This window comes from Miniopterus natalensis, chromosome 4 (assembly GCF_054644295.1).
Source record: "Miniopterus natalensis isolate mMinNat1 chromosome 4, mMinNat1.hap1, whole genome shotgun sequence".
NCBI classification, from domain to species: domain Eukaryota; kingdom Metazoa; phylum Chordata; class Mammalia; order Chiroptera; family Miniopteridae; genus Miniopterus; species Miniopterus natalensis.
The window spans coordinates 15786549-15799199 of record NC_142084.1 but is presented as its reverse complement, the minus strand read 5'-3'; the positions used below and the strand labels follow the sequence as shown (position 1 = coordinate 15799199).

General features: G+C 44.4%; 2 protein-coding genes across 2 annotated transcripts; both read left to right on the top strand.

The window, feature by feature from the left end:
- The first annotated feature begins 3118 nt into the window (after positions 1-3118).
- Positions 3119-5897, top strand: PCDHB16 (protocadherin beta 16). The gene has a single exon (XM_087816319.1). The coding sequence runs from the start codon at positions 3282-3284 to the stop codon at positions 5676-5678; it is 2397 nt and encodes a 798-aa protein (XP_087672445.1). The 5' UTR covers positions 3119-3281; the 3' UTR covers positions 5679-5897.
- Positions 5898-7837: 1940 nt separating this feature from the next.
- Positions 7838-12605, top strand: LOC107531517 (protocadherin beta-10). Its single transcript, XM_087815881.1, is given in 3 exon segments — positions 7838-7921; positions 8123-8333; positions 8336-12605. Coding segments are annotated over 3 exon segments (2334 nt in total). The 3' UTR covers positions 10375-12605.
- Positions 12606-12651: the final 46 nt, after the last annotated feature.

The following is a 12651-nucleotide window of genomic DNA, read 5'->3' as shown; positions in this document are numbered from 1 at the left end:
ATTCAGACTAAATATACTGTATCCATTTTAGCATAGCATTTATTTTAAAGCAGTTGTATTCTGTTATCAATCCTAGATAAAATAATTTTAGAAAAGTATATGCAATGTTGTGGAGGAATTTTTATCACTAAATAGTTTAGAGATTCTGGAAATGTAATAGGGAAAAATGATAGGTTCCAGTTATTTTGTGTTAAAATTAACCATAGTTTTCATCAACTCCTTTTAAAAAGTTGGCTGAAAAAATATCAGGGATCATAAACAACTTTCTTCAGCATTTTCTGTGATAATACTATTCTTGTAGATTGATAAATTTCTGTTGATTCAGCTACTGAGTGCATGAGGATCTATGTTTGTATTATGTATTAGATTTCTATTGCTGCTATAAAAACTACCACAAATGCAGCTGCTTAAAACAATAAAAATGGCCCTGGCATATGTGTGGGTCAATAGTTAGAATGCTGGCGCATGGACTGAAGGGTAGAGGGTTTGATTCTCAGTCAAGGACATGTACCTGGATTGCAGGTTTGATCTGGGCCTGGCTGGAGTGCCTTGGGGGGGGGGGAGATCGATCCATGTGTCTCTGTCACACTGATGTTTTGTATGTATGCTCTCTCTCTCTCCCCTCCCTCCCTCCCTTCTAATCTCTCTGAAAATCAGTGGAAATAATTTATCCTTGGGTGAGGATTAGCCAAAACAAACAAACAAAAACCAACAGAAATGCATTACCTTATAGTTCTATAGGTCAGACCTCAAACATGTGTTTTACTGGGCTAAAAAAATCAAGGTGTCAGCAGAAATGCATCCCTTTTTGGTGGCTCTAGAGGAGGATCCATTTCTTTGTCTTTCCTAACTTCTTGATGCTGCCTACATTACTTGACTCATGACGCCATCATTCCACCTTCAAAGCCAGCAGCATTATATCTTTGACTATTCTTTTGTAGTCACATCTCCCTTTGACCGTAACCAGGAAAGGTTCTGTTCCACCCACATAATCCAGGGTAATCTTCCGTTTATAAGGTCCTCTACTTATTTATATCTGCAAAGTCTCTTTTGCTATGTAATATAACATATTTACAGATTTGGGGAATTAGGGTGTGGACATCTTTGGGTGAGTGACCATTATTCTGCCTACCACAGATTGGCTGCTTGGAGGAAAATTACCAGTCTAGTAGTACCACTTGTGGCCAAAGGAAGACACAAAGGTTTTTATACCAGTTTAGGCCTTATTGATTAGGTGCTTTAACCCCAGACAAGGTAATTAATAAACTTCTAAAAGTCACTAACAAAAACACCAAATGAATAAAGATATCATAAATCTTCACTGAAATTCAATTCAAATATTATAAATGGAAAAATGGAGCAAAAGAATACAAATCTGATAAGAGACTTCTGTGTTATAAAGAGACAGATGGCCCAGTTTAAAAATGGGTGAAGATCTGAATAGACATTCCTCCAAGGAAGATATGCAATGGCCAATGAGCACATGGAAATATGTTTAGCATCATTACTCATCAAAGAAATGCAAATAAAAATCATAATGAGATACAACTTCACACCCACTAAGATAGCGGAATCAAAATGTCAGATAACAGCAAGAGTTGGGAGGATGTGGGAAAACTGGAATGCTGATGCACTGCTGGTGGGAATGTAAAATGGTGCAGCTGCTTTGGAAAACAATCTGGCAGTTCGTCAATTAAACATAGATATGTTATATGACCTAGCAATTCTACCCCTAGAGAAATGAAACTATATGTCCACACAAACACTTGCATATGAAAGTTTATAGCAGCATTATTCATTGTGATACAAACCACAAGAAGTAATAAATTGCATTCTATATTTAAAAAGTGGAAACAACTCAAATGTCCATCAACAGAGGCATGGATAACCAAATGTGATGTATCTATACAGTGGAATATTATCCTGTCATGAGAATGAAGTATTGACACATGCCACAACTTGGGTGAACCTTGAAAACATGCTAAGTGAGCCCTGGCCCATGTGGCTCAGTTTGTTGAGCGTCACCCTGTGCCAAAAGGTTTCAGGCTCTCACATTGATGTTTCTCTCTCCCCCTCTGACTTCCTCTCTCTTTAAAAAATCAATAAAAACACATTTTAATAAAACATGCTGAGTGAAAGCAGCCAGTCACAAAAGTCCACATATTGTTTTATTCCATTTATATGAAAGTCCAGAACAAAGAAGTCAGAAAGTACATTAATGGTTGATTAGGGCTTGAGGCAGGAGGGATGGGGGGAAGGAGGGTGATAGCTGAAGAGTATGGGGTTTTGAGATAATGAAAATGTTCTAAAATTGACTGTGGTGATGGATTCATTACTCTGTGAATATACTAAAAACCACTGAATTATACACTGTAAATGGGTGAATTGCATGGTATGCAAATGATATCTCATTAAAGCAGTTTTTAAAAAGAATAAAACAAATTATTTGTGTCATGATAATTAAAAAAAAAATCCCAAGGCATAACCTTGAGACCTTCCTATTTGGGAAATGCTTTTCCAATAATTTGAAAATTGCAAAACCTCACAGCTTTCAGCCTTAGATGTTGGAAAGAAGAAGTGACCTACTCTTTAATAAGGTATTAGTTAAACACTCTCCTTAGAACCATTACTGGTTGCAATCCTGCAGTATCCACTCATTTGTAATTCTACAATATATACCATGAAAAATCTGTACATGTGAAACTGTTACATTGTTATTTGGAAAAAGTTTGCTCCTAAATCTATGTCATTTTCAGCTTAAATGTAATTATTTTATTTAATCATTATCCCTCAACGGCTTTAAGCAGTAACATGTGACAGTTTGCCCTTTGTACTCCTCCTGTGCAACAACACAGAGTTCTATCTGAACACACCAAAACCACACAAAAAGTTCTGTAAGAACAGACAAAAACCACGCGAAAACAGAACTCAGTGGTTAATGTTACAGAACGCAATTTGCGCGATTTGTTCCATACATTGGGAGAATTTTGTATCCAATGTTAAACCAGAAAGTGTAAGACTTAGTGAGAACGCGTGGTGGCGCTGCAGGTTAAATGATGGAAAACGGAATCGCCTGCGCCTCTCCCGCATCCAGTCACACAGCTTCACACTGCCCGGAAGCTGAAGAACAGCATTCTCCGCCAGAGCAAAAGTGAGTGTGAAACCTCCTTAAAACTCTGTTTTCGGCATAGTTCTGCCATTCTGGGCTGCGGGGACAGGCTGCTAGGATCTTGGGTGTACATACAGGAAGCTCCTGTGAACCAAATTTTCAGAAAAGAGCAATGGAGATTGGAAGGATGCGCAACTGGAGACAAAGGCAAGTCCTTGTTTTCTTTGTTTTGCTGAGCATGCCTGGGGTGGGCGCCGATTTAGGGCCTTATTCTGTAGTGGAAGAAACAGAGAGAGGATTCTTTGTGGCAAATCTAGGAAAAGACCTGGGATTGGGGTTGACAGAGATGTCCACCCGCGGGGCCCGGATCATTTCTCAGGGGCACAAAGAGCATTTGCAGCTCAAGGTTCAGACCGGGGATTTGCTCATAAATGAAAAACTAGACCGGGAGGAGCTATGCGGTTCCACTGAGCCTTGTGTACTACATTTCCAAGTGCTAATGGAAAATCCCTTAGAGATATTTCAGGCTGAACTAAGGGTGGAAGACATAAATGATCATTCTCCTGTGTTCAGTGAAAGAGAAATAATTCTAAAAATACCGGAAAACAGTCCTCTAGGAACAGCATTTCCCCTGAGTAATGCTCTGGACTTGGACGTAGGAAGCAACAATGTTCAGAACTATAAAATCAGCCCCAACCCTCACTTTCAAGTTCTAACCCACAATCGCAGCGATGGCAGAAAATACCCAAAGCTGGTTTTGGACAAAGAGCTGGATTGGGAGGAGAAGCCTGAAATCACATTAACCCTGACAGCGCTGGACGGCGGCTCTCCGCCTCTGCATGGGAGCGCCCAGGTGCGCATTGAAGTGGTGGACGTCAATGATAATGCCCCTGAGTTTGGGCAGCCACTCTACAAGGTGCATATTCCTGAGAACAGCAACGCAGGCTCCCTGGTTGTCACCGTCTCTGCCAGCGACATAGACAGTGGAATCAATGGAAGAATAGTATACTCGTTCTTTCAGCCTTCAGATGATATTAGCAAAACTTTGGAGGTAAATCCGATGACAGGAGAAATTCGACTGAGAAAACAGGTAGATTTTGAAACAGTTCGGTCTTATGAAGTGGACATCAAGGCCACTGATGGGGGAGGTCTTTCAGGAAAATGCACTCTTCTCCTGCTGGTGATGGATGTCAATGATAATGCCCCAGAGGTGACCGTGTCTGCACTGACCAGCCCCATCCCAGAGAACTCGCCTGAGATTGTAGTTGCTGTTTTCAGCGTTTCCGATCCTGACTCTGGGGACAATGGGAAAACTATTTCCTCCATCCAGGAGGACCTTCCTTTTCTTCTAAAACCTTCAGTCAAGAACTTTTACACGTTGGTAACAAAGAGGGCATTAGACAGAGAAGAAAGAGCCGAGTACAACGTCACCATCACCGTCACCGACATGGGGACCCCCAGGCTGACAACCCAGCACCACATAACCGTGCTGGTCTCCGACGTCAACGACAACGCCCCCGCCTTCACCCAAACCTCCTACACCCTTTTCGTCCCCGAGAACAACAGCCCCGCCCTGCACATCGGCAGCGTCAGCGCCACCGACGCCGACGCGGGCGCCAACGCCCAGCTCACCTACTCGCTGCTGCCGCCCCCGGACCCCGGCCTGCCGCTGGCCTCGCTGGTGTCGGTCAACGCCGACAACGGCCACCTGTTCGCCCTGCGGGCGCTGGACTACGAGGCCCTGCAGGCCTTCGAGTTCCGCGTGCGCGCCACCGACCGCGGGGAGCCGGCGCTGAGCGGCCAGGCGCTGGTGCGCGTGCGCGTGCTGGACGCCAACGACAACGCGCCCTTCGTGCTGTACCCGCCGCAGAACGGCTCTGCGCCCTGCACCGAGCTGGTGCCCAGGGCGGCCGAGCCCGGCTACCTGGTGGGCAAGGTGGTGGCGGTGGACGGCGACTCGGGCCAGAACGCCTGGCTGTCGTACCAGCTGCTCAGGGCCACGGAGCCCGGGCTGTTCGGCGTGTGGGCGCACAACGGCGAGGTGCGCACGGCGCGGCCGCTGAGCGAGCGCGACGCGCCCCGCCACCGGCTGCTGGTGCTGGTCAAGGACAACGGCGAGCCGCCGCTGTCGGCCAGCGTCACGCTGCACGTGCTGCTGGTGGACGGCTTCTCGCAGCCCTACCTGCCCGCGCGCGACGCGGCGGCCGACGCGGCCCCGGCCGACCCGCTCACCGTCTACCTGGTGGTCGCGCTGGCGGCCGTGTCGTCGCTCTTCCTGTTCTCGGTGCTGGCGCTCGTGGCGGTGCGGCTGTGCCGGCGGAGCGGGGCCGCCTGGGCGGGGGGCTGCGCGGCTCCCGGGGGCCGCTTTCCGGGCCCCCTGGTGGACGTCAGCGGCGCGGGGACCCTGTCCCAGAGCTACCAGTACGAGGTGTGTCTGACGGGAGGTACTGGGACAGATGAGTTTAAATTTCTGAAGCCGATCATTCCCAATCTTCCAGTCCTCGACACTAGTAGGAATGCAGAGGAAAATGAGAACTTTAGGAATAGCTTTGGATTCAACATCCAATAAAGATTTTTATTTTAAATATTTAATCTTTTATTTTTCTTGGCAAACTGAGGATACTGAGGTGTCTCGGGGAGGTTCAGCGACCAGTTAAAGTTCCTAAAACCGGTTATCCCCAATCTTGAATTCTGGATTATTGGGTGTAAGTGGAAGAAAATCCCTGCTTTTGGAATAGCTTTGGGAATTATTGATAGGAACCTATTTAATAAAGACCTTAACTTCGAATACATTTTGTCAACTAAGTTGTTTTTGCTCACCACCAATAGGGTGCTGTTTAATTTTCTCCATTTAGTTCATCCTCAATTTCCAATTTGTGCTGAACTTCAGAAATTTTCTTTCCGTCATTCTTTAGCCCAGTGATGTATTTCTCATTAGAATCCCAGTGGATGAAATAGGCTTTACCTTAAAAATTGATATCATTAAATTTTCCCACCCTACAAATGCCATTATTGACTTTTTATTTAAATACATTTTTCATTTTAATTCTCCTTTTCTAGAACTTCAATTATTGAAATAATCTGCTTGTTATCTGTATATTTATTTTCTGATACTTCTATTTTCCTTTTGAAGCTGATATATTTTTTGATTTGTCATCCTCAGTTTTTATTATACCAATTTTCTGAAATTGTTACTTTTTTAAAAATAAGTTTTATTTTCCCTGTATTAGTGTCTGCCAATTTAGTATATAATATTTCTGTTATGATATGATTAAATGTCTAGTCAGCTTTATCTGAAAATAAGAACCAGCATTGTAAGATATCAAATGCGTATATATATGTTTAGGTCTGGAGACCAAAAAAGCAAGGTTCAGGCATTTCACAGCAGCATATAGAAATATTTAATAATTTTTTCTTTTAATTCTGTATGAAAAAAACAGAGGTCCTTATTAAGTTTTTAATGGCTAACAATGCAGTCCTATTCACTTTAAAAAGAAACCCCAGTAGAAATAATCAAGCAGAGGTTTATATAGTGTGGCTTTTATATTCAACACAGTGTTTTCTGACAGTAGCTAGCCTTTCCCCTGTTAACATACCTTAATTTATTCTGTCTCTTACTTATTATTGAAAAAAATAGAGCTTCTTTCTAGATATTAGGCCTTTGAATAAAATTCTGTATGAGGCAGGTGTTATAATCTGTTCTTAGTTTCAGTGGTATCAGGATAGGGATTAGTGTGGTCTACTTTACCTTCCTTTCTTTGGTGAAGAGAAATTAGAGCCCAATAGACTCTAATTAAGAGGGCCCTTAAAGTAAAGGTCAGTCCCTTTTAAAATTCTGCAAATAATTTTAAAGCTAATGTAAGAAAAACAAGACATATTAAAGAAAGGGAACAAAATTGCAAAGAATAAGTGAAGGAATAGAATTTTTAGGCAGCAAAAATTTAAAAACACTGAAAATTGTGTTTACCCTACTCAAGGGTTTGTTTATGCACGCTTGAATACAGCGAGCACATAGTGAGTGTCTGATTTGCAACCCAAAGATGACAAAGAAATAGTTTCCATCCTTAAGGAGGGACCGATTGGCATGACACAGGAAGCAATAATATTTACAGGACAGTTATACAAGATTTTAGGGGAGCACAGAGAAGGGACAACTTAAATGCTCCCTTCTAGATTATAGAGTGATGTCTCTTTAGGTAACGTAATCAGGTTTCAAAGAAATCTGTTGAAGAAGTTGTGAAACGAGTTTCTTTCGTCAGTTCTTCGTGTTCCTATCCCCAATGTTTCTGGAAAAGGAAAACCTATTATTTTGGTGGTCTCAGAAGTCACCACAATTTCCCTTTAGTTCCTGACATTTCCCCAGGGGTAGTTTCAGGAGTGAAAGGCCCAGCATAGAACTAAATATAGCACAATAAGGTTCACAGAGTTAACTGCCAGAAGCATTCTTTTTACAACTGTTGGATTTTTTACTCTCCCCATGAAGCAGTGGAAAATCTCAACAACCCAAACAGTTCTCTATCTCAGCATTATATTTTACAAAACAAACAAAAGAAAAATGAAATATTTAAATGATCCACTAAAGAAGAAATTTATAAATATACACCCAAGACACTTTGGGTACAGCCATTTGAATCTGTTGGAGGCCAGGCAGTGGTGCTGCAGGCTAAAGAGACCAAATAAAGAATTGAACTAAGGATGCTGCAGAAGTCACTAACAAGAAAAGGAAGGATGCGGCAAGCAGGCTGGGAGAAAAGCCATAGCTCTTCAAGACTGCGAACAAACACCAAAACCTCAGGCCCCTGCTACTACATGGTGTAGGTCTGGTGTTTGCAACTGCTGTTTCTTTGTGCTGGGAGCTGTGATTGTGACCAATATTGACAAAAGATGCATTCAGAAGAAGCTATGGAGGCTGGAGGGTTGCACTGCCAAAGACAAAGGCAAGTCCTCTCTCTCTTTTTCTGTTTTGGAGAGTATCCTTGGCAGGATTCAGGTTTGGACTATATTCAGTGACAGAGGAAAGAGAGAGGATCCTTTGTTGTCAATCTGGCAAAGGATCTGGGGCTAGGGGACCAGGGGCTGGTTGCAAGGGGAGCCGGGGTGGTTTCTGATGATAACAAACAACACTTGTTCCTGGATTCTCAAACTGGGGAGTTGCTTACAAATGAAATACTGGACTGGGAGAAGCTGTGTGGCTCCATGGAGCCCTGTATGCTGTATTTCCAAATTTATTGAGCAACTGCTTTCAGATTTACCGGGCTGAACTGAGGGTCAGGGATATAAATGATCATTCACCAATGTTTCAGGACAAAGAGACAGTCTTAAAAATCGTAGAGAATACAGCTGAAGGGACAACACTTCCACTCAAGAGAGCACAGGATTCAGATGAAGGACTTACCGGTATCCAGAACTACACTGTCAACCCCAACCCCTTTTTCCACATTAAAATTAGTAAGAGTGACGAAGGCATGATATGTCCAGAGCTAGTGCTGTTCAAGGCGCTAGACAGGAAGAAGCAGCTCAGGTTAACACTCACAGCGGCGCTCGATGGCGGGTCTCCACCCAGGTCTGGGATCTCCACTTTACCGATTGTGACCCTGGACGTCAATGACAATGCCCCGCAGTTTTCTCAGCCAACCTACCATACCCAGGCTCCAGAGAACAGCCCTGTAGGTTCCCTTATCGCTAAAGTCACTGCAGGAGATGTAGACGCTGGAGTCTATGCAAACATGTCCTATTCGCTTTTCGATGCTTCTGAAGATGTTCGAACCACCTTTCAAATCAATCCTTCTGGAGAAATCGTTCTCAGAGTGTTGCTTGATTATGAGCTAGTGAAGTCTTACAAAATAAACATACAGGCAGTTGATGGTGGGGGCCTTTCTGGAAGATGTACGGTTTGGGTTGAGGTATTGGACACCAATGATAATGCCTCTGAACTGACCATGTCAGCACTTTCCAACCGCTTTCCTGAGAACTCTCCTGAGACGATACTGGCTGTTTTTAGGATTAAAGACGGAAACTCTGGAGAAAATGGGAAACTGGTTTGCTACATTCAAGATAATCTGCCATGCTTTCTGAGACCGTCTGTGGAGAATTTTTACATTCTAATGACAGCAGGAGCGCTGGACAGAGAGAGCCAAGGAGAGTACAACGTCACCATCACCGTCACCGACATGGGGACCCCCAGGCTGACAACCCAGCGCCACATAACCGTGCTGGTCTCCGACGTCAACGACAACGCCCCCGCCTTCACCCAAACCTCCTACACCCTCTTCGTCCCCGAGAACAACAGCCCCGCCAACGCCGACGCGGGCGCCAACGCCCAGCTCACCTACTCGCTGCTGCCGCCCCCGGACCCCGGCCTGCCGCTGGCCTCGCTGGTGTCGGTCAACGCCGACAACGGCCACCTGTTCGCCCTGCGGGCGCTGGACTACGAGGCCCTGCAGGCCTTCGAGTTCCGCGTGCGCGCCACCGACCGCGGGGAGCCGGCGCTGAGCGGCCAGGCGCTGGTGCGCGTGCGCGTGCTGGACGCCAACGACAACGCGCCCTTCGTGCTGTACCCGCCGCAGAACGGCTCTGCGCCCTGCACCGAGCTGGTGCCCAGGGCGGCCGAGCCCGGCTACCTGGTGGGCAAGGTGGTGGCGGTGGACGGCGACTCGGGCCAGAACGCCTGGCTGTCGTACCAGCTGCTCAGGGCCACGGAGCCCGGGCTGTTCGGCGTGTGGGCGCACAACGGCGAGGTGCGCACGGCGCGGCCGCTGAGCGAGCGCGACGCGCCCCGCCACCGGCTGCTGGTGCTGGTCAAGGACAACGGCGAGCCGCCGCTGTCGGCCAGCGTCACGCTGCACGTGCTGCTGGTGGACGGCTTCTCGCAGCCCTACCTGCCCGCGCGCGACGCGGCGGCCGACGCGGCCCCGGCCGACCCGCTCACCGTCTACCTGGTGGTCGCGCTGGCGGCCGTGTCGTCGCTCTTCCTGTTCTCGGTGCTGGCGCTCGTGGCGGTGCGGCTGTGCCGGCGGAGCGGGGCCGCCTGGGCGGGGGGCTGCGCGGCGCCCGGGGGCCGCTTTCCGGGCCCCCTGGTGGACGTCAGCGGCGCGGGGACCCTGTCCCAGAGCTACCAGTACGAGGTGTGTCTGACGGGAGGTACTGGGACAGATGAGTTTAAATTTCTAAAGCCGATCATTCCCAGTCTTCCAGTCCTCGACACTAGTAGGAATGCAGAGGAAAATGAGAACTTTAGGAATAGCTTTGGATTCGGTATCCAATAAAAAGTTATTTTAAACACTTAACCTTTCCTTACCCTTGGCAACCTGGGGATACGTTGCTGACTTGTAGTGGATTTGGGTTGTACAGTAGTTGCATGCATTATTCCTCATGCTCTTGCAGTTGCGTTAAAAAATCTTTATTAATGGCTATAAATAAATAGAAACATAATTTGTGTGTGTGTATATTGGCTCTTGCCTGGTTGCTCAGATGGTTAGAGCGTCGTCCTGATACAAGTTTATAGGTTTGGTTCCCTGTCAGGCACATACAAGACTCACCCAATGATGCATAAGTAAGTGGAACAGCCCTGGCTGGTTTGGTTTAGTGGTTAGAGAGTCGCCTGCGGACCTAAGGGTCTTGGGTTCGATTTCCCATCAAGAAGCACATACCTGGGTTACAGGTTCTCCCTGTGCCCCACCAACCTGTGGGAGGCAACCAATCGATGTTTCTCTCTTTCTCTCTCTCTCTCTTTTTCCCTCCCTCCCTCCCTCCCTTCCACCCTCTCTCTGGAAAAGCAATGGATTAAAAGTGAGGATTTAAAAAAAATTCTTAAATGGAACAACAAATTGATGTTTCTTAAATTTATTTTAAAAAGTTGAAAAAATGGCATCTTAACGAAGTTACTGCTAAGTTTTGTTGTGGTAATGGCGCTGTTGTTATGCAAGACAATGTTGATTATTTGGAATTGCTAATTGACGTCTTAAGAGCGAATTCCGGGGTACATGTCATTTACTTCTAGACATTTCATTAAAGTATAGATAAAGCAAAAATGTTAAATGCTACTGAATCTGGGTGGGAAGTATATTGGATTTTATCACACTTTCTCCTCAAAAATTTCATCATAAATGTTAAAAATGCTACCTCACCGTATTTAGTACTAGGGTTTCTTTCATTTGTTTTTTGTTATATAGGGTTTTTCAAGATTTTACTTTTTGACAAAGTAAAAGTGACCACATTAGAAATTATTGGTATCTCGCCCGGGCGGGCATGGCTCAGCGGTTGAGCATCGACCTAGGATCCAGGAGATCAGGGTCTGATTCCCTGTCAGGGCACATGCCCGGGTTGCGGGCTGCAGCCGATCAATGACTTTCTTGTCGTTGATGTTTCTATCTCTCTCTCTCCCTCTCCTTTCCTTTCTCTGAAATCAATAAAGATATATTTTTTTTTAAAAAAGAAATTATTGATATCTTAAATAATTTTTCTTTGTTGTTGATGATGATGCTGTTTGGGGAGAAGAGTCTTATAATGTTTTGGTACTTGATATTCCTATTTTGTTTTCTGCAAATATAACCATGTTTGCTAGTTTTAGTTTGTGTTATTTTATATTGTTTATTATGTAACTAGAGTGTAGTTTATAGTATCATCCTGAGTAAAATAATCCTCCACCGGAAGAGTACAGATTAAAAACTTCTTAAAAAATTGAAATGAAAATTCAAACTAATGAAATAGATTAGGTTCACTTTCCTACTGATTTTTAAGAGTAAATGGAAAAAATCCTTAATACTTTGTGGCCTCTCTCAGATATTCACAAAGAGGAAATGAGGCCTGTATTTATGGTTTATAGATGCCTCATGGTGTTAGAAATTATAATGTCTCCAATCTATAAGTGGACAGTTCAATGGATACTATAAAGTGGAACAATAGGAAGTAGCATGTACTGCTTATTTTGAGAAAACGTATGTAGTATTTAGTATGTACATATCCTATAATCCAGCAATTCTACTCTGGTGCATATAAGCCAAAACACTCTTACCTGGCTTTACAGGATGATGTGCATGAGAATGTCCATCTTGGAAAGGCAAACAATAGCAGTCCACCTACATAAGTCACCCATCAGTAAAGCAATCAGTCAATAAAATGTAGAACCTGGTTGTGAAGGAGTATTATGCAGTGAGCAAAAGGAATGAACTAGGTGTACATACCACCACATGGATAAATCCCAAATGTTTTAAAAGGAAGAAAGACATAAAAGTATAGTGCCATATATCCATATAATAAATATCATATTTGTAGAAAATACAAATATATAAACAAACATAATGGAAAAGAGAAGAAACAGATGTAGGAAAGAAGATATGTGTTTATATATAGGAGAGTAAGGGTGCAGAGAGAAGTAAGAACTATACCAATGTGCATGACAGAAATAGTCTCTTCTAAGAGATTGTTTAAATTGATTGCAGCATTATGGGGTTGATTTAGTATTGATCAGTGGCTAAGAATAAATATTTTTTCTCTATGCTCTTGAGAAGATCAATTGCCCATACCTCATGGAAGCTAAGAGT

Coding starts and splice junctions, on each gene's coding strand:
- PCDHB16 (XM_087816319.1), top strand. CDS start 3,282: ATGGAGATTGGAAGGATGCGCAACTGGAGACAAAGGCAAGTCCTTGTT.